This window comes from Protopterus annectens, chromosome 3.part0, assembly GCF_019279795.1.
Source record: "Protopterus annectens isolate FY-2018-M chromosome 3.part0, PAN1.0, whole genome shotgun sequence".
NCBI classification, from domain to species: Eukaryota; Metazoa; Chordata; order Ceratodontiformes; family Protopteridae; genus Protopterus; species Protopterus annectens.
This window is the reverse complement of record NC_056731.1, coordinates 936,290,362-936,310,559: the sequence shown is the minus strand read 5'-3', so window position 1 is coordinate 936,310,559 and position 20,198 is coordinate 936,290,362. Positions and strand designations below refer to the sequence as shown.

General features: G+C 43.0%; 1 protein-coding gene across 1 annotated transcript in view; it reads left to right on the top strand.

Moving 5' to 3' along the window:
* Positions 1–5,571: 5,571 nt before the first annotated feature.
* The window catches only part of NUP153 (nucleoporin 153), a gene marked incomplete in the record, with an annotated part of 2,476,866 nt that continues 2,462,239 nt past the window's right edge, over positions 5,572–20,198 (top strand). Inside the window, 3 exon segments of the mRNA XM_044065729.1 lie at positions 5,572–5,578; positions 5,710–5,849; positions 5,929–6,054. Coding sequence (XP_043921664.1) covers positions 5,572–5,578; positions 5,710–5,849; positions 5,929–6,054 — 273 coding nt within the window.

Genomic DNA, 20,198 nt, shown 5'->3' with positions numbered 1-20,198 from the left:
TTTCGTCCTCTGCCTCTGCTCTCCAAGGTACTACTAAAGATCAAACAGGACAAGCCAAGGACGATTTTAATTGCACCAGACTGGCCTCACCAACATTGGTACCCACTCTTGCGCAGTGTCACACCTAGCTCCATGGCACCTGCCTCAGACTCCCTTCCCTGTTGTCTCAGCAGGAGAACATGATTCTGCACCCTTAGCTGCAACCCCTGAATCTTGCAGCCTGGCTAATTACCTAATCTCTCCTTTACCATCCCTCAGTAAGTCAGTGATCGATATCATTTCAGAGGCAAGGAGGCCTAGTACTAGAAAATCTTATGCTGCAAAATGGAAAAGATTTGTGCTTGGAATGAATCTAAAGGAATGAACGCAGCAGTGCCCAATTTACCTCAGATTCTACAATACTTAAATGAGATGCTTCATAAGGGTTTGTCTTTTTCCTCCATCAAAATTCATGCCTCTGCCATTTCAGCTCATTATAGCACAGAGCCTCCCCTCTTCTCCACCCACTGCTCAAGCAGTTCCTCAGAGGGGTCAAAAATCTACGGCCACCCAGGGGAGCTCCAACTCCAGCCTGGGATCTTAACTTTGTCTTGGAGAAACTCACTCTTCCTCCCTTTGAGCCAGCTGCTACTGCAGGTTTAAAATTTCTTTCCTGGAAAACGGCTTTCATTTTGGCAATCACTTCTGCAAGAAGGGTATCTGAATTGCACGCCCTTATGGCAGCGGAACCCTTCATCATCTTTCATGCGGACAGGGTTTCCCTCAGAACCAATCCGTCCTTCATGCCCAAGGTGGTATCCAGTGTGGCTCTTAATCAGTCCATTCATTTGCCTACCTTTTTTCCTAACCCACAGAACAAAGGGGAACGGGTACTGCACTCCTTAGATGTGCACAGACAGCTTAGATTATACTTGGACAGGACTAAACCTCAAAGGAAATCTGAACAACTACTGGTGGCATTTGCTGCAGGGGACAGAGGGGAAAGCCATTTCAAAACAAACCATTTCAAAATGGATAGGCCACTGCATTTATTTCTACTATAAGCATCATGGAAAACCTATCCCACAGGGCATCAGACCCCATTCAACCAGGGCTGCATCCACCTCTACAGCCTTTCTCAGGGGAGTCCCTACTAGGGACATCCTAGAAGCTGCTACCTGGAGTTCTGTACATACTTACAACAAGCATTGCCATTTGCCAATTTTTCTCTAAATCCAGGGCTGGTTTTGCTACTGCAGTCTTGCAGGGTCTTATAGCTGGTCCTAATTCTATTTAAATTCCTCCTCCCAACCTTACCTTTGGGAATCTACCCAAATGTAATGACTGCAACAGTGAAACACGAAGAACATAGTACAGTTGTGTACACTTACCATAAATGTAGATGTTTGAGTGTATTCACTGTTGCAGTCCTGGTTACCCTCCCTCTAGCCCCCTTTTCATTCTTTGGCTATACCTCTACTCTCACTTATTATGCTGTAAAAGCTTTTTGGTGTATTTGCTTTTCTGTTGGAGGTATGACCTTCTTTTTATAGATTTAGTTGCTTCCCATTAGGGGGCAAGGAAAACTGATGTAATGGCATCGGCTGCATGTTTTATATACCCCTGATGACCTGACGTCGTGGAGAAGGGACAGCAACCGACGCAGGACCCAAGACTTAATCAGACCGACCTGAGGGCTACTGCAAAGCAGATAACCCAAATGTAATGACTGCAACAGTGAATACACTCGAACATCTGCATTTATGTTAAGTGTACACAACTGTACTTTTTCATGCTTTAGAAGCATCTTGCAGGGCTGCTGTCACTGGGTCTGTACTTAGAAGGCAGGCTTGGCTTAAGGAACAAAACTTGCCAGATCATGTTAAAGCTGAATTACTGAATGCTCCGTTAAACCAAGGCCTTCTTTTTGGCAACAAAGCAGAAGTCGTCTTCAAAAAGATGGAGGAAAAAGCTAAATCTTTGCAAACTGTTAAAGATTTCCTACAAGTACAGCCTCCCAGATTCATTAGGCATTGGCCTTCAAAGAACTAGTCCTTTTTAACCCCTTCCAGCCTTCTCAGTCCAAATCCAGGAACAGCAGACTACCTAGGCTACAGTCTCAGGCTACACACAGATATAAGCAGTTGGGGGCTCCCACTTCCAAAGCAGGTAGTAAGCCACCCCCCTATGGAAAAATGGCACAATGACTTAACCTTGACCTTATCAAGCCCTGCTCAACTACCTGCTCCCTTAGGATGAAAGCTCGCCCTGCATGCAAAAAACTGGAAAGTCATCACCCAGTACAAATGGGTTTTGAACATTGTTTCCCAAGGATACAGATTCCACTTCCACACATTGCCAACCCCACATGGTTGGCCAGACCTACCCCCAAGTTAATGGGCGGAGGCCCAATAGCAGGTTCTCTCTTCTCAGTATCAGGTGTATTCATCCTGTCCCAGCAGAACAAAGGGGACAAGGTTTTTATTCAAGACTTTTTCTGGTATCCAGAAAACACAACTCCTGGCGTCCTATCGTGGACCTCTCTATTCTCAACACCTTTCTGGTGGTTCCGAAATTCAAAATGCTAACTCTTCAACAGCTTCTTCCTATTCTAGCCAAGGATGCCTGGCTGGCAACGCTGGACTTAAAGGATGCTTACCTGCACATCCCAATAAGAGGATCCTGCAAACAATACCTATGTTTCAGGGCGGGCTCCATGCACTTTCAGTTCTCTGCACTTCACTTTGGCTTATCTACTGCGCCCAGGGTGTTCACAGAGTGTCTAGCTCCTGACATTGCATATTGCAGGCAGAGAAATATTCAAATTTACCCATTCTTGGATGATTGTCTGATTCAGGCAGAAAGCCAGGACTTGCTAATACAACACCTGGCATTCGTAAAGAAACTTCTAACCTCACTGGGGTACACCATCAACCAAAATAAATCTCACCTAGTACCCTCCTAACAGATTGTATTTTTGGGAGCAAGGTTGAACACAACTTCCCAGATGGCATTCCTCACTCTGGAGAAACAAGTTTATTTGGCAACCTACTTCAAACTATTGGCCACAAAACCCCAGCTATTTGCAAGGAAAATACTGCAAGCTCTGGGGTTCATGGCCTCTTGCATTCTACTAATTCCATATGCAAGACTGCATATGAGGAAACTCCAGTGGTATGTAAAAAGCCTATGGTGCCAACATTCTCAGGACCTGGAAACAATGATTTCTGTCATTCTTTGTATGAAGACAAGAGTTAATTTTGTGGGCAGAGGCCTGCTACCACAAAATGGGACTCCCTTTCACTCTTTCCTGCTAGCCAAACCCTAACAGACGCATCAGACTATGCATGGGGGGGCTCACATGGCAGGGCAGAGCATTCAGGGCAAATGGAACCCGAGACAGATGCACCTGCATATCAGTCAAAAAGAAATGTTAGCTGTACCGAATGCTCTGACAGCCTTCAAAGACCGTATTCTTCCAGGACAACTATCGGTAAAGATGGACAACACCACAGTTATGTGGTACATAAACAAGCAGGGGTGAACTTGTACCCTCTCTGCAGACTAGCCATGGCTCTGTGGAACACAGCCTTGAGCTACCAAGTGCACCTACAAGCACAATTCCTGCTAGGCAAACTAAATTCACTGGCAGACCTAAGTAGAAGTCTCATGGACCCTCACAAATGGAAACTAGAACACAACATATTTAACCTCTTAAGGAGTTAAATGGGGGACTCCAGAGGTAGACCTGTTTGCCTCCCTTCAGAAATACCAATTGAACAAATTCTGCACAAGAACTTCCCACAGTCAAGCTTGGAAAGTGGGATGCCCTGTCTTTTACTTGGGAAATCTTCTCTGTTTATGCCTTTCCCCCTCTGCCTCTCCTCTCAAACGTTCTACTAAAGATTGAACAGGACAAGCCATGGTCAATACTTATTGTACCAGACTGGCCATGCCAGCATTGGTACCCCCTCTTGCGCAGTACGACACTGCTACAACTGTGGCACCTGCCTCAGACCCCTTCCCTGCCGTCCCAGCAGGCAGGCCTGATTCTGCACCCTCAGCTTCAAACCCTGAACCTTGCAGCCTGGCTAATTCCTTGAGCCCTCCTCTGGCATCCCTCAGTAATCCGGTGCTGGATGTCATTCTGGAGGCAAAGAGGCTTAGTACTAGTAAATCCTATGCTGAAAAGTGAAAACGATACTGTTGTTGGGCCAGGCTCAGGGAATGGGCACAACGGTGCCCAGCTTACCTCATATTCTAGAGTTGTTAACAGAAATGCTCCACAAGGGCCTATCCTCCTCATCAATTAAAATTCATGCCTCTGCCATTTCAGCACATTATAATACTGAGCCACTCCTCTTCTCTCACTCCTTGCTAAAACAATTCTTTAGAGTGGCCAAAAATGTAAGACCCCTAGGAGAGCTCCCACTCCAGCCTATTGGAAAAGCTCATTCTACCACCCTTTCAGCTAGCTGCAACAGCAGAGTTGAAATTCCTTCCTTTCTTGCAAAACAGCCTTCCTTCTAGCAGTCACTTCAGCAAGAAGAGTGTCTGAATTACAGGCCCTCATGGCAGTGGGAACCCTTCATTATCTTCCATGCAGACTGGGTTTCCCTCAGGACTAATCCCCAAGGTGGTGTCTACTGTGGCCCTAAATCAGTCCATTAATTTGCCTTCTTTTTTTCCCTAATCCACAAAGCAAAGGGGAGCGAATACTGCACTCTTTGGATGTGCACACAAACTTAGATTCTATTTGGACAGGACTAAGCTTCTTAGAAAATCTGAACAGCTGCTAGTTTGCTTTGCTGCAGGGGCAGAGGGGAAGGCCATTTCAAAGCAAACCATTTCCAAATGGATAGCCCATTGCATTAATTTCTGCTACAAGCACCATGGAAAACGTACCCCACAGGGGATAAGATCGCATTTCACCAGGGCTGCATCTACCTCTGCAGCATTTCTCAGAGGCGTCCCTACCAGGGGCATCCTAGAAGCTGCTACCTGCAGCTCTGTACATAAATTCACCAAGCATTACCATATGCCTCTCTCTCCTAAATCCAGAGCTGGATTTGCCACTGCAGTCTTGCAGGGCTTAATAGCTGGCCCTAATGCTCTTTAACTTCCTTCTCCCTTCCTTAGCTTTGGGAATCAACCCAAATGTGATGACTGCAACAGTGAAACACGTAGAACATAGTACAGTTGTGTACACTTACCATAAATATAGATGTCCGAGTGTATTCACTGTTGCAGTCCTGGTTACCCTCCCTCCAGCCATCTGACTTCTGTTGGCTCTACCTTTCCTTCTTGTTGGTATATTTATTTTTTCTTGTGTGTATTCTTTTTGATGGGGGTTTTACCATACCATATAATTGCTTCCTATTGTGTTGGCACCTGACATCTGGGGCAAGAAAAACTGATTTAATGGCATCTGTTGCATGTTTTATACCTCTGACGACTTGACGTCAGAAGAAGCGACTGCATCTGACGCAGAAATCCAAAGACACTGGTATTCAGGCTGGCTGAGGGCTACCTGCAGACAGATAACCCAAATGTGATGACTGCAACAGTGAATACACTCGAACATCTACATTTATGGTAAGTGCAACTGTACAGTTTGAATTTCCTTTTGCTTAATACTGAAATTTATTTTTATATAGGATCTCTAGCAAGGTATATTAAGGTACCTTCATTGTGTATAAATTGCTGATGTCTGACTATTTTTTTTTTTAGACGTGAACATTTCAAAACCTGCTTCTGTTCCATCTTTATGGTCTCCAGAAGATGAACGCTCTAGATCCAGTTTCCAGCATGCTACGACAAACCTGAAAAAGCCCGCTTTTAACTTGTCTGTTTTTAGCTCCACGTCTCCAGTGAGTACAAACAAAACTGTTGTAGTATTGAATGTTACTGTATGTGACCTACTAAATAGCCATGTTTTCTTCCTTTCAGTCCGTTGAGAATTCTTCAATGCTTAATTCTGGCCATATAGGAGATTCTCCATTTTATCCTGGGAAAACTACTTATGGGGGTGCAGCTGCAGTGAAGACATCAAGAGTAAGGACTACACCTTATCAGGTAAGTGTGTGAATCTTTGATCACATTTTATTAGACAAATATTTCATGCAATTTGAATGTAGTTATTAAAACATGATTATTTGCTATTTGTGAATGTATGGTTTTCCATTTTCTTTTTTTTTTATAAAGTTCATACATGTTGACTGTTTTGTTCTACCATATAGCAGGTTTGGAAATAGTGTTTGAAAATCCAGGAAGTGGAGTTTGGAGATTACATTTTACAAGAGTTACAGAACATAAAAATCATTTTTTTCTTGCCCTTACTGTTTGGTAGTGTGGCTAGAAGCATTCTGAGCATAGAAATGATGCACACACATCTATATTCCATTGTATTTGGTTTAATCTGTTGCAGTTTTTCGTGAATGTTAATCTTTTATACTGCCTCAGTGGCATATGGGTTCTGAGCCTGCACACAAAGCGGACCGGCAGCTTTCTAGAGCTCAGAATCCCCTCCTGGGACCCTCTCTGGTAGGGGATTGTCTAAGCCCTTAGTGTGATTTTTTTTCCCCATAAATCAATTTGCCTTTTTTTGTGGAGATTTTTTTTTCATTTCTGACCAGAAAATCTCTAAATAAATGCTTATTTATGTTGTTATAAAAGATTTCTAATTGATTAAAGGGCATATATTTTTGTCATGGTTTGGAAAAGTAAATTTTACTTGGTACAATGACTGTGTATGCTATTAACTACACTGTACAGATTGCAAAACAAGGCCTAGCACAATTTAAACTGTTTCTGCTATATTTTGGCACTTTAACCCCATGTGCTGTCTGGGGGCATAATAGTTTTGTATTATTGCTGCCATTTAGTTAGCCTTTAACAGTGCTAGTATATTATTTTGTGTGGTGCCCCCCCCCCAAAAAAAAAAAAAAAAAAAAAACACTTCATGGCTGCTGGTACAGCAGTTGCCTAGCCCCCAGTCAAATTCAGTTTCACCTGGTATGGAGAAAATAAAAATCAACCGCAAAAAAAAAGCCTCTCCCTATAGTTTGTGAATCTGTTGTCTTAAGCTGGCCCACAGAGCAGTTACCTTTTTCCCAGTCAGGCTCTGGTGTGAACTTGCAGCTGTGTATGGTACAGCGGTCAGTCATATCCTCTGGGGCTGTTTCAGCACTTGGGTCGGGTAGAGGGAGAACCAAACCCTTTAGGTACAGGTGAGGTCCAGGTTAAGAGACTCCTTGCCAGGCATTGTTCTGTCTCCAGATATTTTGCCCTCTAGTGTAGCTTATATTAAGATGAAAGAGATGTCGCAACACAACAGACAGTCGTGTTGTTACCATGTATGGGGTTGATGTGGTTTCTTTAGCTAGGAGGGCTTTGCAATTAGCTAATGTCAGACTGTGCTCTGTTAAGTGACAATGGTGCTACCTTTTCTAGACCTCAGTCTAACACTGCAGGTTATTTTGGGGACTCCGATGCAGACAGTAGTGAGCAAACACTGAGTCCATTCAGTCTGATTTTTCAGAAGGTGAACAAGTTCAAAAACGTAAGCAAGGGTTCACCTTTCCACAGGTTCTAGCTAGGTTTAGCAGTGTGTTTTACTGGAAGCAATCAGGAGTTCTGCCAGAGATTGGCAGAGTTTGATTTTACTGAGGATGAGGTTCCAAAATATTTGGCCGTTCCTCTCTGTTACTGGCCTTAGAAGATCTCTGTAAAACTGCATGTAAAACCCCTTTGGCTAGTTGGAAATACAAGGTGTTCTCTGGTCTTGCAGCTCTTTTTTGTGTTGTACCCTGATAGACCTGTGATTTCTGTAGTTGCCAACTCTAACGAGAACTTTAACTTTTTATAACCCTACACTGCAGGAAATATTGGCAAGTGGTTAGAAACTGTGGGTGGAATGTTAGCTCAGCCTAGTAATTTTAAGTCTTTAGAATTTTAAAATATCTGGACTTAAATTTCAATGACTTTGCTGTTTCTTTGCTTGCTGAACAGAAGCGTTAAATGAATGAGACTGTATAATATGATTGAGGTTTTGAAACATGCTTTGAGGGGGTGTCTTAGAAGGTGTGGACATTATTTCTAGAATTGCAGCTGCTTCTGTTACACTCTTATGAGATTGAGAGAAAGAAGGAGAATAACGCCTTCTATAAGCATTCCCTCAAATGCCCCGATTACAAACTTAAATTTATAGTTCTTGAACAAGTTGTGCCGGATGTAAGAGGAGGAGATTGGGAAGCCACCCTAGAATTTAGAGAATTGATCTGGCAACTCAGGTTAGACGCAAGTAAAACACCTGGGTTAAATGACACTTTGAGCATAAGTTCTGTTTTAAGATTAAGGAATTCCAGACTTTGATTAAATATGTTCATTTATTCATTTATATATTTATTTATTTACATATATTTATTTATGTCTAGATTTTAGGAAGCCTGTCATCCCCTAGTTTTTTATTTGGTTTTAAAAAAAGTTTTTTAATATATGAATTTTTTAGATTTCTCAAAACACAAACATATTTTTTAAGAAAGTTAATAACAGCATTTAATGCTCTATAAAGATAGGGAGTAATTTTTAAGGTTGCATATGAATTGTCAAAATTCACTTAATACTTTTACATTGGCTCAGATTTTAAACATACAACTATTTATGTATTTATGCATTTATTTATTTAAAAGTAAGTTCAACCATGTACTGCTTTTTTAAGAAATGGGCTAATTGCATAATTAATTAATGGTTAAAGTAACACTATTTAAGCTATCTGTTGTAATGTTTTTATTGTCCCACTTGAAAAAGCTCGGAAGAGTCCGAGTGAAAGCGCTTGTGTCAAGTTTCTGTGTTCTCGATTAAACTAAGTTTCCTAAATCAGCATTTGAATCATTGCCTTTGCCTCGCCATTTGGATTTGTCTTTTCTTGGAGCTGCTTCTGTTGCATTGAGAAGATATGATTGGTTATATAACAAGAATTTTTCTGAGGCTTTAAAAAGTGAGAGTTTGAATGCTCCTTTTAGTTCTGAATTTCTGTTTGGTCCTGCTGCTACCCACATTCCCAAACAATGGGATGATAGAGGTAAATTGGTACATTGGATAGCTAGAATGTTTCAAATTTCTAGGCTCTCTCCCCTAACACGTTGTTGAACTTCAAGGGGCAGAACAGTCTGAAATCCCATCCAAATTAGAGTGAGGCTACCAAGACGAAATGGCAGGAGGGAAATGCTTCCAAACAAAATAAAAGGGGTTCATTTCATAAAAAAGATAATTCCCCTACTAAAGAGCGACTGTGCCAAGACTCTGGGCATACCAACCCTTCCTCCTGTCCCTCCTCCCCCTTTCACCTTTGCCCAAGCTTTAGCTCAACCTAACTGCTTGTCCACAAATTGTATCAGACAAGTAGGTGCTAAAAATAATTCAGTGAGGGTACTCTTAGCAGTGGACGGGAAATCCTCCGACACCTGCCAGACCAGATAAATCTGATGCCCTTCTGTTCATCTGTTGCAGCAGCTATTTGATGTAGGCCATAAAGGAGACATACGGGCGCACCATCCTCAGAACAACTTTGGCGCCAGTCTGATCAACATTCCCGGATGTTGCTCTGCTGCCGGAATTGAGTTTGTCTAGTAAAGATAAGTGCCCTGTTGGGAAATTTTTGTTCCTTTTGCTGCTGTACTGCCTTTCCTTTGAGTTAATGTCATCCAAGAAAGGGAAGCGTGATTGTGGAAGACAGATTCCACACAGTCACTCAGTGGCTTTTTTGTTTTGGGGTTCACCACGACCTTAACTGCTATGTCTGCCAGTCATTCATCCCCAAGATCATTTAAAGCAGAGTTTTGTCCCTTGCAATATGCTTATAAAACCAGCAGTTGAAATTTCTTAAGATTGTGATGGAGGGTTGCTTTGGACCAATCACCAAGCCTACCATGTAGAGGAAGGCAGAATGCCTAGGTCCGAAGCTTCAGCTGTGCCTCTCCCTGCAGACATTTCTTTCAAGGCATATGATAGTCCGGCGACACGCTGTGCTTTGGATCTGGATCCTCAGGCTGAGCCTGTTTTGCTGGCTGCTTTAGAATCGGACACCAACATGTCCAGGGAGGCCTCACAGATATCAGGTACCAATGTCCAGGGGGAGCCAAGGCTCATCTTGTCAGAAAGCTGTAGGGGAAATCGCACAAATCTTAATGAGGGAAGTAGTAGAATTAGATTTGCTGGAATGCAGGCCTACATCCGAACCCCCCGACCTTGCATCGGATGGACGTTCCTGCTAAGAAAAGCAGAAAACTTAATTCACCACCTTCTCCAGACCCTCAGAAAGAGTGGCAGAATTTTGCCCAAGGATTATTCAAGGACTTCATGTCCTTAAGGCCTGCTGTGGAGTCCCCTTCTCTTTCTCTGTCTTGGCCTACCTCCTCTGAAAAGAGATTAAGACAGCCGCCTACTTCAGAGGAGGATCTTTCTTCAGATGATGAATGCCTCATTAGCCTACTTCTCACAAATTCCCTCCCAATTAGACTATGCTTCCCCTGAGGAAGATTACAGTGGGATAGACTCTCCTGTGGAGGAAGTCTCATTTGGGGAAACCCTTTTAACAATGAGAGACCACTTCAAGTGAGACAGTTCTCAAATGTCAGAGCTACAAAAGAGATACTATGACCACCTCTAAGTGGAAACGCCCACCCCTTCAGCTGTCCCTACCTTTGTGGATGCCTTTGCTTCCACATCCCTACACTGTGACTCAGCCTCCAGCCCTTAAAAAGCCAGGCAGATATAAAGTCCCTCAAGACAACAGTTTCCTATTTAAAGCTCCTTTGGCGAACCCCTCTCTCCTCTCTCTGGCCTTAGACGAGGCTTCGAGGTCACTTCCCTCCACTTCTGTCCTGCCCTCTGACAAAGACATTAGACAACTTGAGAGGTGGAGGAAGAAGATTCACACTTCGGCTACTCTAGCCTTTAGGGCTTTGATATATCAGACTCATATGACCATGTATTCCCTGGAACTCGTGTCACAACTATCAAAAATTATTTCTGACCTGCCAGATTCAGAAAACAAGGCCTTGGCCTCTTCCCTGATTGCTGCATCCTCCCAGGTGGCCTGTCACTTTCTAAAATCCTGCTATGATGCTGTTGAGGCTACCTCCAGGGCTGCAGCTTCTGCCTCTGTGCTGAGGAGATTTGCTTGGTTGAGACTTCAACCCCTCCCTGAGGACATCAAGGTGAAACTCATGGATGCTCCCCTTGACAATTCTTCCTTATTTGGTAAGGCATCTGCTGATCTCTTCAAATCACTGCAGGAAAAGAGCAAATAGTTAAAAGATCTGAAACATATCCTGGTTTCTCCAGTCCCAAAATTTTACAGGAACTGCCATTCCAAGCAGGTTTTTGTCCGCAGGCAAACCCAGCCCTTCCAATCCAAGTCCTCCAAGGGGAGCAAGAAACCTCATCACTTCTAAGCTCCCCCCTCCTCACACACTTCTAAGCAGCCTTTTCCTGGCAGATTGGATTCTTCCTGACCCCTCAGGACTCCCCTGTGCTTACCCTTCTCTCCCTATGGCCGCCCCTACCCCTTCCAGCCTGGAAATTGATCACACAAGATGCCTGGGTCTTGTATATCATAAAACATGGATATTTCATGGCATGGCACTCTGTTTCCCTTCAAGGGCATCCCACAACCATCTGCAAAAGGTTACCCCTCTTCCCCCCAAATATTGGCAGACCTGCTACAAAAGGGAACCATGCAGTCAGTGCCCACACCCCAAAAAAGAACAGGTTTATACTTGCACATGCTCCTAGTACCAAGAAAGGAAGGCCTCTGGAGACCCATCCTAGATCTTTCCTTCTCAACACCTTCTTGAAGGTGCCCTCCTTCAAAATAGTCAACTTTCAGACCATTTCCTCTCATCCTCCTTCATTCTTTCTGGCATCAGTAGACATCAGACTCTTATCTGCATACTCCCATCCATCCCAGATTCAGGAAATTTTTGTTTCTCTGTGGCATCCTGGCGTTTTCAGTTCTTGGCCTTACCTTTTGGTCTTTCTACAGCCCCACAAATTTTCACAAAATGCTTAGCCTCAGTAGTCGCTTACTGCAGACTCCAAGGAATTAAAATTTTCCCTTATCTGGGTGACCTCTTGTTCCAGGCAAATACCCAACAGGATCTGCAGTGGAACCTCCACACAGCAATTGCCATCCTGCAACAATTAGGATTGACAATCAACTTAAAAAATGCTCTCACCCCATCTCAAGACCATCTGTTTCTGGGGTGCAGATTCCAACAGAAAGATGGTTTCTTCCACTTCAAAAGGCCCAGGAACTCTGCCAGACATTCTCAGACCTCCTTCCACTGTAACTTTTGTCAGGAAGACAATATCTCATCCTTGTACTGATACCTTCCAGCATTCCTATGCTGCCTCTGGCAAGGCTTCATATGAAGTTTCAGTGGTTCCTGAAGTTGGTGTGGAGACTACATGCACCCCCTCTAGACTTCCAAATTCTGCTCCTGCCATGCCTAAAGGAGTTCCTATGGTGGAAACAAATTTTCCTCAATTTGGGACTTCCCATCCACCCCTTGGAGCCAACTCAAGACCTCTACACAGATGCTTTGGATACAGTGTGGGAGGCCGTGTTGGTCCTAGTACTGTACAAGGGCAGTGGTCTCTCCCTCAGGTGAAAGATTACATAAATGTAAAAGAAATGAAGGCTCTGATTCTAGCCCTTCAGTCCCAAGTCGATTGAAGGAGATGGGCGACTGGGGATGGACCATGTCATACCCTCTGTGCAGACCAGCTTTAAAGGTTTGGGAGCTTGCCCTCCAACTTCAGATTTCTCTGCAGGTTGTTTATATCCCCTCCAAACAGAACTCTCTGGCAGACACCCTGAGCAGATCCACAACACAGGCCCACGAGTGAATGCTTCACAGAGACGTGTTTCTGGACATAGTCCACCAGTGGGGTATTACTCAGACTTGTTTGCCTGCCCCATAAACAGAGAACTTCCAAAATGTTGTGCCATGGAACCTCACCTTGTGGCATGGAAAAGGGATTACCTATCAATAACCTTGAAGAGAAAGTTTCTGTATGCACCACACACACACACGCCCACGCACGCACGCACACACACACACACACACACACACACACACACACACACACACTTCAAAATCCTGCTGAAGATTCAGCAGGACAAACCAAAAATCTTGCTGGTGAGTCCCTATTGATAAGACAGCATTTTCCCTTTCTCCTGAATCTTGCCAAAGGCAGTCATCGCAAGTTAACTCTGAGTGGACCTACTCAAAACACAAGGGCTCCCCTCATCCACCCACACTTGGCAGCTCTACAGCTGACTCTCTGGGTGAATGAGCTCTGATAGCTTTTAGACACCTATTCTCAGAAAACGTCAAGTCCTGCAGGAGGCCAGGAAACCCAGAACCAGGAAATCTTTACTTCTCCAAATGGAAAAGATTGTCACTGTGGTGTCTTTCTTGTAACCTAGACCCACTAACTGTGGATCTTCCTTTGGTTCTTTCATACCTGTGTGAGTTACTCAGTACTGGCTTAGCTTATTCTTCTATAAAAGCATATGTAGGTTCATAGCTAAGTACTAGGCTAATGGCCCGGAGCCATTGGAAGCCTTGCCCAATAGTGTTCCCAGTCATCTGGCTTACTAGACGTTCGTTCCCTGTGTCCCTGTCTAGCAGTGCGATTGAAGTAATCCCTGGGGTGAATTGCCTATTTCCCATCCACTCATCACAATCTCTTATGAAGAGGACCAGTGAGGTGCTCTGCTTGACGTGAATGGGGAGATGTGAATGTCAGCCATTTCTCCATGTCTGCCTCTTTCCCCATGTTTAGCCTCCAGATTTGAGGCCAAACAGTTTCTCAAAGGTGTCCTGCACATTAGACCTTCCAGGAGGCCTGTGCCCTCACCCAGGGACCTAAACTTTGTGCTAGAGAAGCTGACACTTGCTCACTTTGAGCCAGCCTCCTCTAGCTTCTTAAAACACTAGACCTGGAAAACTGTCTTTCTGCTATCCCTAACCTCTGCCAGGAGGGTCTCTGAGCTCCAGGCCCTCATTGCATCTTCCCCCTTCCTGATTTTCCACAAAGACAGGGTCTCCCTTCCCACTCCCCACCCCTTATTTATGTCCATAGTGGTTAACGATTTGTCTTTAAACCAGGGTATCCACGTACCAACCTTTTTCCCTTCTCCCCAAAACACTAGTGAGAAGATTTTGCACATACTTGATGTATACAGACAACACGGGTTTTACCTTCACAAAACTAAACTTATTAGGAAGTCAGACCAACTGTTTTTCCATCCTAGGGCTCTGGGACTACCGTTGTTCAAACAAAGCATTTCTAACTGGATCTCAAAAAACATTTCCATCTGCTATGCCTGTCATGGCAAATCCTTCCCTGTTCGGTCAAAACTCCTTTTGAGAAGGGCACCAGGGATGTGGCCTCTTCTGGTGACTTTCTCGAGGACCTAGACACCAATTCCATACAAGAGGTGGCTACCTGGATCTCTGTCCACACCTTTACCAAACATTGCAAGCTGGATTCCATCTCCAGATCTAGGGCTGGGTTTGCCAGAGCCATAGTGCATTGCTTCCTGTAAAATACTTCAGCTAACTCCACCTGTCTGTCTTCATGAGCTTTGTACTCTCCCTCATGTAAAGAATACTGCAACAGCTGAATAGAAAGACATATAGTTGTGTAAGAACTTACCATAATGATAGATATCCTTCTTTTCCCTGTTGCAATATTCTGTCCCACCCCTCTTCCCCATTTTTCATAATTCTTGGATGTCTGGACTTCCTGTTCCTTGGACACTCTCTCCTCCTGGGGCTTCAGTTCTGAGGATGGTGCATGCACAATTTTCTCTTATGGCCTACATCTGTTAGCTGCCTATGTGAGAAGTACCACATACCTTTCAGTAGTAAAAGACTTTGATGTACTGGTTGAAGTTGGGTCACCTGAACAGGCAACTCCCTCATGTAAAGAATACTAAAACAGAGAAAAGAAGGACATGATCGTTATGGTAAGTTCTTACACAATTATTCATTCTTTGCTTTACTCTCTGGATTGTCTGCAGCACTGAGTCTTCACATACTGCCTTTCTCTGGCTGTTGCCATTTGCAGAACCCAGGGCATCCAGATTTTCCCATGCACGGACACGCTTCTAATTCAGGCATTGTTTTGAGAAACTGTACTGTTACTTCTCAGCTTCATTGTGTCTGTACTGGAAAGAGTAGGATTAAAACTCAAACTCAAGTCTTCTGACAGTGTTCCAAGATATAGTTTTCCTAGGTTGCAGACTGACCTCTGTCAATGACAGCCTTTCTCCCTCAGTGGAAAGTTCTGTCTGACCAGTTTCTTCCAGTTCTTGCTCCCCCTACCTGCTTCCTCATCAAGAGAGATTCCAAGAGCCATTGGGTACATGACAGCCACAGTTCTGATGGTGCCTTTTGCCAGATTTCACATGTGAAAGTTCTAGTGGTGCTTGGAGCCACTTTGGTCTCAACACTGGCACTCACTGGACTTCCACATTCCTCTCTTGCTGTTTCTGGTGAAGAAGCTGCATTGGTGGATCTTTCAGGTTAAACTCCATACAGTAGTTCTTTTCTACCACCCACATCTACCCAGGACCTCTATACAGACTTAACTGACATGGCCCAGGGTGTATAGACAAGGTGCCACAAGAGTTCAGGGACTGTGATCTCCCAGAGATCAGATCAGAGTGTGCTTCAATGTAAAGGAGATTAAAGCCCTTCTGCAGTCCTTACAGGAGGTACTGTCTCAACTTTGGAGCCCAGGCCCCCTGAATGTATTTATAGACCGTACGTTTTGTCATGTGATGCATCAAATGGAGTTACCAAGTCTTGAGAGCTGTGCAGGCTAGCTCTGATAGCATGTAACATAGGCATCTAAAGGAACCTGTCCCTACAAGCAGTTTACATACTTTCGAAGGGCATTCCCCTTGTAGACTCCCTCTGCAACTCCATGAAGACTCTCACAAATGGATCGTGGAGATATTTCTGGACATCGTTTACAAGTGGAGTACATCTCTGATCTTTTTTTGCCTTTAACCAGAGTGACAGCTCAAGACTATTTGCTCTAGGACCCTTAGTCACCAGACCTGGAGGATGAACTCCATTTCTTTCAGTTGGCTTCCTCTTGATTCCAAAGGTTCTCCTGAAGATCCTGAGGGACGAAAGCAAAGTCTTGTTAGTGACTACCTTTTGACCCAGGCAGCATTGGATCGCCTTTCTACTCCATCTGCCCAGGGGCAGTCACTTAGTTACCTCACAAAGTGGAATTGCATACAACAAAGGCTCTTATTCACCCTGACCTGAAAGCGCTCAGCCTGGCTGTATGGGTGACAGAATCTTGATTCCTTTCAGATACTAAGATTCAGAGGACATGCTTCAGGTACTCAAGGCGGCAAGAAAACCTACCACTAGAAAGTCTTGCATCTCCTAGTGAAAAAGATTTTTCATATGTTTTCGCAAGAAAAATAATGATCTCAGTACTGTTCTGTCATACATGTGAGTTAATCAAAAGTAGTGCAGCATGTTCCTCTCATCAATGTCTACTTTGTGTGCTTTTGCCTGACTTTAAGTCGACTGTTGCTCTTCAGAATTGAGGTCAAACACTTAAAATGGCCCTTCACCTAAACCTTTCTTGTTGGGCTATCCTTTTCCCTGTGATCTGACTTTGTTCAGAAAAAAAAATTGCTTTTGAACTTGCAGCTTTCAGCTTCACCTTGCTCTTGTCTGTGCATGAAGAGTTTGAGTTGTAAGCACTTATGGTGACCCAATCTTTCCTTTCCTGTAAGTCTTCTTAAGGGTTAACCCTTCCTTTATGCCCAAAGTAGTAAATGGTTCAGAGACTGTTCACTCCATCCATTTGCCAGCTTCTTCCCCTAATTCACATAACAGAGGTGAGAGAGGATACTTCACTCCATAGATTGAACAGGCAGTTAAGATTATACCTGGAAAAAGACAAAATGGCTCAGAAAGACTGACAGACTGTGGTTCCTTCCAGGCGCACAAGTTCAGAAGTCCTGTCTCCAAACAAGTCATCTCAAAACTGGATTTCCACGTCCATCTCCTCCAGTTTTACCTTCATGGTAAGACCCTGCCCAATAGAGTAAAAGTTTAGTCCACTGGAGCAGTTTCATCATCTGGTGCCTTCAAAGATATTGATTCCAGATCTATCTTTAAGGCTGTTACCTGGACTTTAGTACGCACGTTCACTAATTATTGTAGAGTAGGTGCATTTTCCAGATCTAGAACCTGTTTTGGCTGATCTGTCCTGTTGGGGTTGATGAACAGCACTCCTGTTCCTAGTCCTTTCACTCTCTGTAACGGATAGCTTTGGGAATCGCCCACAGTTTTTGGAATACTGGAACAGTGATCTAAGGAATGACTTCTTGCATTTCTGTAAGAACTTATAACAGATGTCCTACTGATCACTGTTGCAGTATTGCTTCCCGTCCTCTTTTCCCGTCTCTTCTCTACTCCTGTCCTAGGTGGATAAGAGGACAGTAACCTTCCCACCGTCTTACCTGGTGTTGCTTGTTCATCTCTAACACAAATAATGTGAAGGCTTGGGGTTTTGTTCAGATGCTTTAATACATACAAACACACCTGGATGGATAGCAGCATATTTAAATACGAACAAACTAGTTAACAGAGCTTACTTACACAAGTGTTCACATCTCAACAGCGAACTACAAAATGGCAGTCAGTCTCGCATGTGCTCAGTATTTATACTTTAGTGCAAACCCATGGATAGCTTCTTAAAGGTATATACACACACATTGATTTACATACTCCCTCTAAAAAGATTGCCCTTTATCAAAACAATAGCAGAGTTAGGCATGCATTACTATGTACATCTGAAACAAAACAGTGTCCGTGTCCAAGTTGCTTCATATTTGCTACAGGGTTTAGAGATTCGACCGTATCTCGTAACACAACAGTTGGGACTAAATTTAACAACAGGGACAGTCTGAGGTGCCCAACTCGTATCAAGAACTTCTGGATTCATCATAGGATCAGGAATGTCCTTTGGACGTCCTCTGGAATTGGAACACTGGCTAACTCACTCTGAGATGGTCTCTCTCCCAGGCTATTTGCTGTAGTATAGGCTTGGATGCCGGTACTAAATGCCTCTGATTCTGCCTTAAAGACTCCTCCCCTGTTTTCACATTGTACAGTATTAGCTCTGGACATGTACTTTCCACGACACCAGTCCGATCATAACCTTTGGACGTTTGCATTCTTACCAGCCGTCATTTTCATAATGGATTGAGAGGTCTGCTGGTCTTATCATAATTGGACTTCTGGGTTAGCCGTTTCCTCACCAGATTGTTTCACTGATCTGCTGTTCTTGATGCATGAAACCAGCAATTGAATACTGAGTGGTAATGTGGTTCTGGTTTGTCTCAACAGAAGTCTCTAAGCAGGTGAACTAAGATGTTTATCATGTGGAAGATTTCTGAGATTCAAGAGATTTAGAAAAACGTCACTATTCTCGTTTTGACTTCTGAAGCAACTGTTTTGCCCTTTGCACTGCACTTTCTGCCAAACCATTTAACTGTGCATACTTTGGACTACTTGTGACATAAGTCCCATTCTTCTGCAAATCTTTTGAACTGTTGATTCGTAAACTGCGTGCCATTGTCAGAAATAACTTTGTGCGGACTCCCATGTACAGCAAAATGATGCTTCATCTTAGTAATGACTGTACTTGATGGTAGGTTAGGAAGCAATTCAATCTCAATCAAACCACTTAGAGTAAGAGTCTACCAACATCCAATAATGTTGACAATTCCACTCAAAAAGATATTGGTGGCTTCTGTCAGCCAATGTGGTTAAGCTGAAGTGGTTCTTTTTGTTGATGAGGTTTTGTACTATACATATGGAACAAGAAGAAAGTGCTCTCTCAATGTCTTGTGACATAGATGGCTAAAATACTCTCTCTCGCCCTTCTTTTGGCAGATTTGTTTCCTGGGTGACCACGATGCAAGATAGTAATGTACTCTGGTTTTAAGGACTTTGGAACAATTACTTTTGGTCCTTTCATTATGATACATTTGTCGGACAAAATCTCATCTGAGTAAGTAAAATAAGGTTGCAGTTCTTGAGGTAAACTAGTTTGCTTTGATGGCCAGCCTTGACTGACCGTGTCTGAGCCTCTGTAAAACTGGATCTGTGGCTGTGTGATCTCTCAGCTCATCAAGACGTGGAAGAAAAATTTCTCACTTCCATGACTTCAAAATCATCAAGCAAATGAGAACCTTGATTTTCACTCTGTTCAATGGTATTTCTGGGTGATCTGGATAATGTATCAGCAAGATAAAGAACGTTTGTCTTTCTTGTAAACAAGATTGAAATTGTACTTTTGCAATCTCAGCATCATGCGTTGCAGTCTGGCTGGAGCTGAATGCATTGACTTTCTCAAGATAGTGACTAATGGTTGGTGGTCTGTTTTGATCTATATAGGTCTACCATAAACATAATCCTGGAACTTGGAACATTACAATAGACGTATGCGACTTGTATACAGTAATCCCCCAAGATATTGGCCTCCAATGGATTAGTGAAATTTTATTTGAATCCTCTTTTAAACAAGATTAGAATAACCTTTAATTGAGCTAATCGAAATTGTATTAAATAATAATTATATAAAATTTAATGACAAATATTATATTCAAAGAAAAGGTATAGCCATGGGGTCAGCTTGTGGGGGGACTTATGCAAATTTAGTCATGATGGCTTGGGAACAGAAGTTCATATTTAATAGTAAATATTATAGTTATATTAAATCATATCACCGGTTTCAAGATGATATTTGTCTAATTTGGAGAGAAAATATTGATATCTTAAATGAATTTTTAAATTATATTAATGGAACCACAAGTTTTTTTTTAAATTTACATGGAATATTAATTTGGATGAAATTAATTATTTAGATATTAATTTGGTTAAAGATTATGAAGCTAAAGCTTATATTTCCTTAATTTATAGAAAAAAAAGTATTCCAATGGCTTCCTTCATTATGCTAGCGCACATCCAGAGCATCAGAAAAAGTCCGTAATTAAAGGCCATTTGGTCAGAGCTGCTCGAATTATTACCAAATTCTTAGATTTTATAAAGGAATGTGAACATTTAAGAAGGATGTTTATTAATAAGGAATACCCCATATGG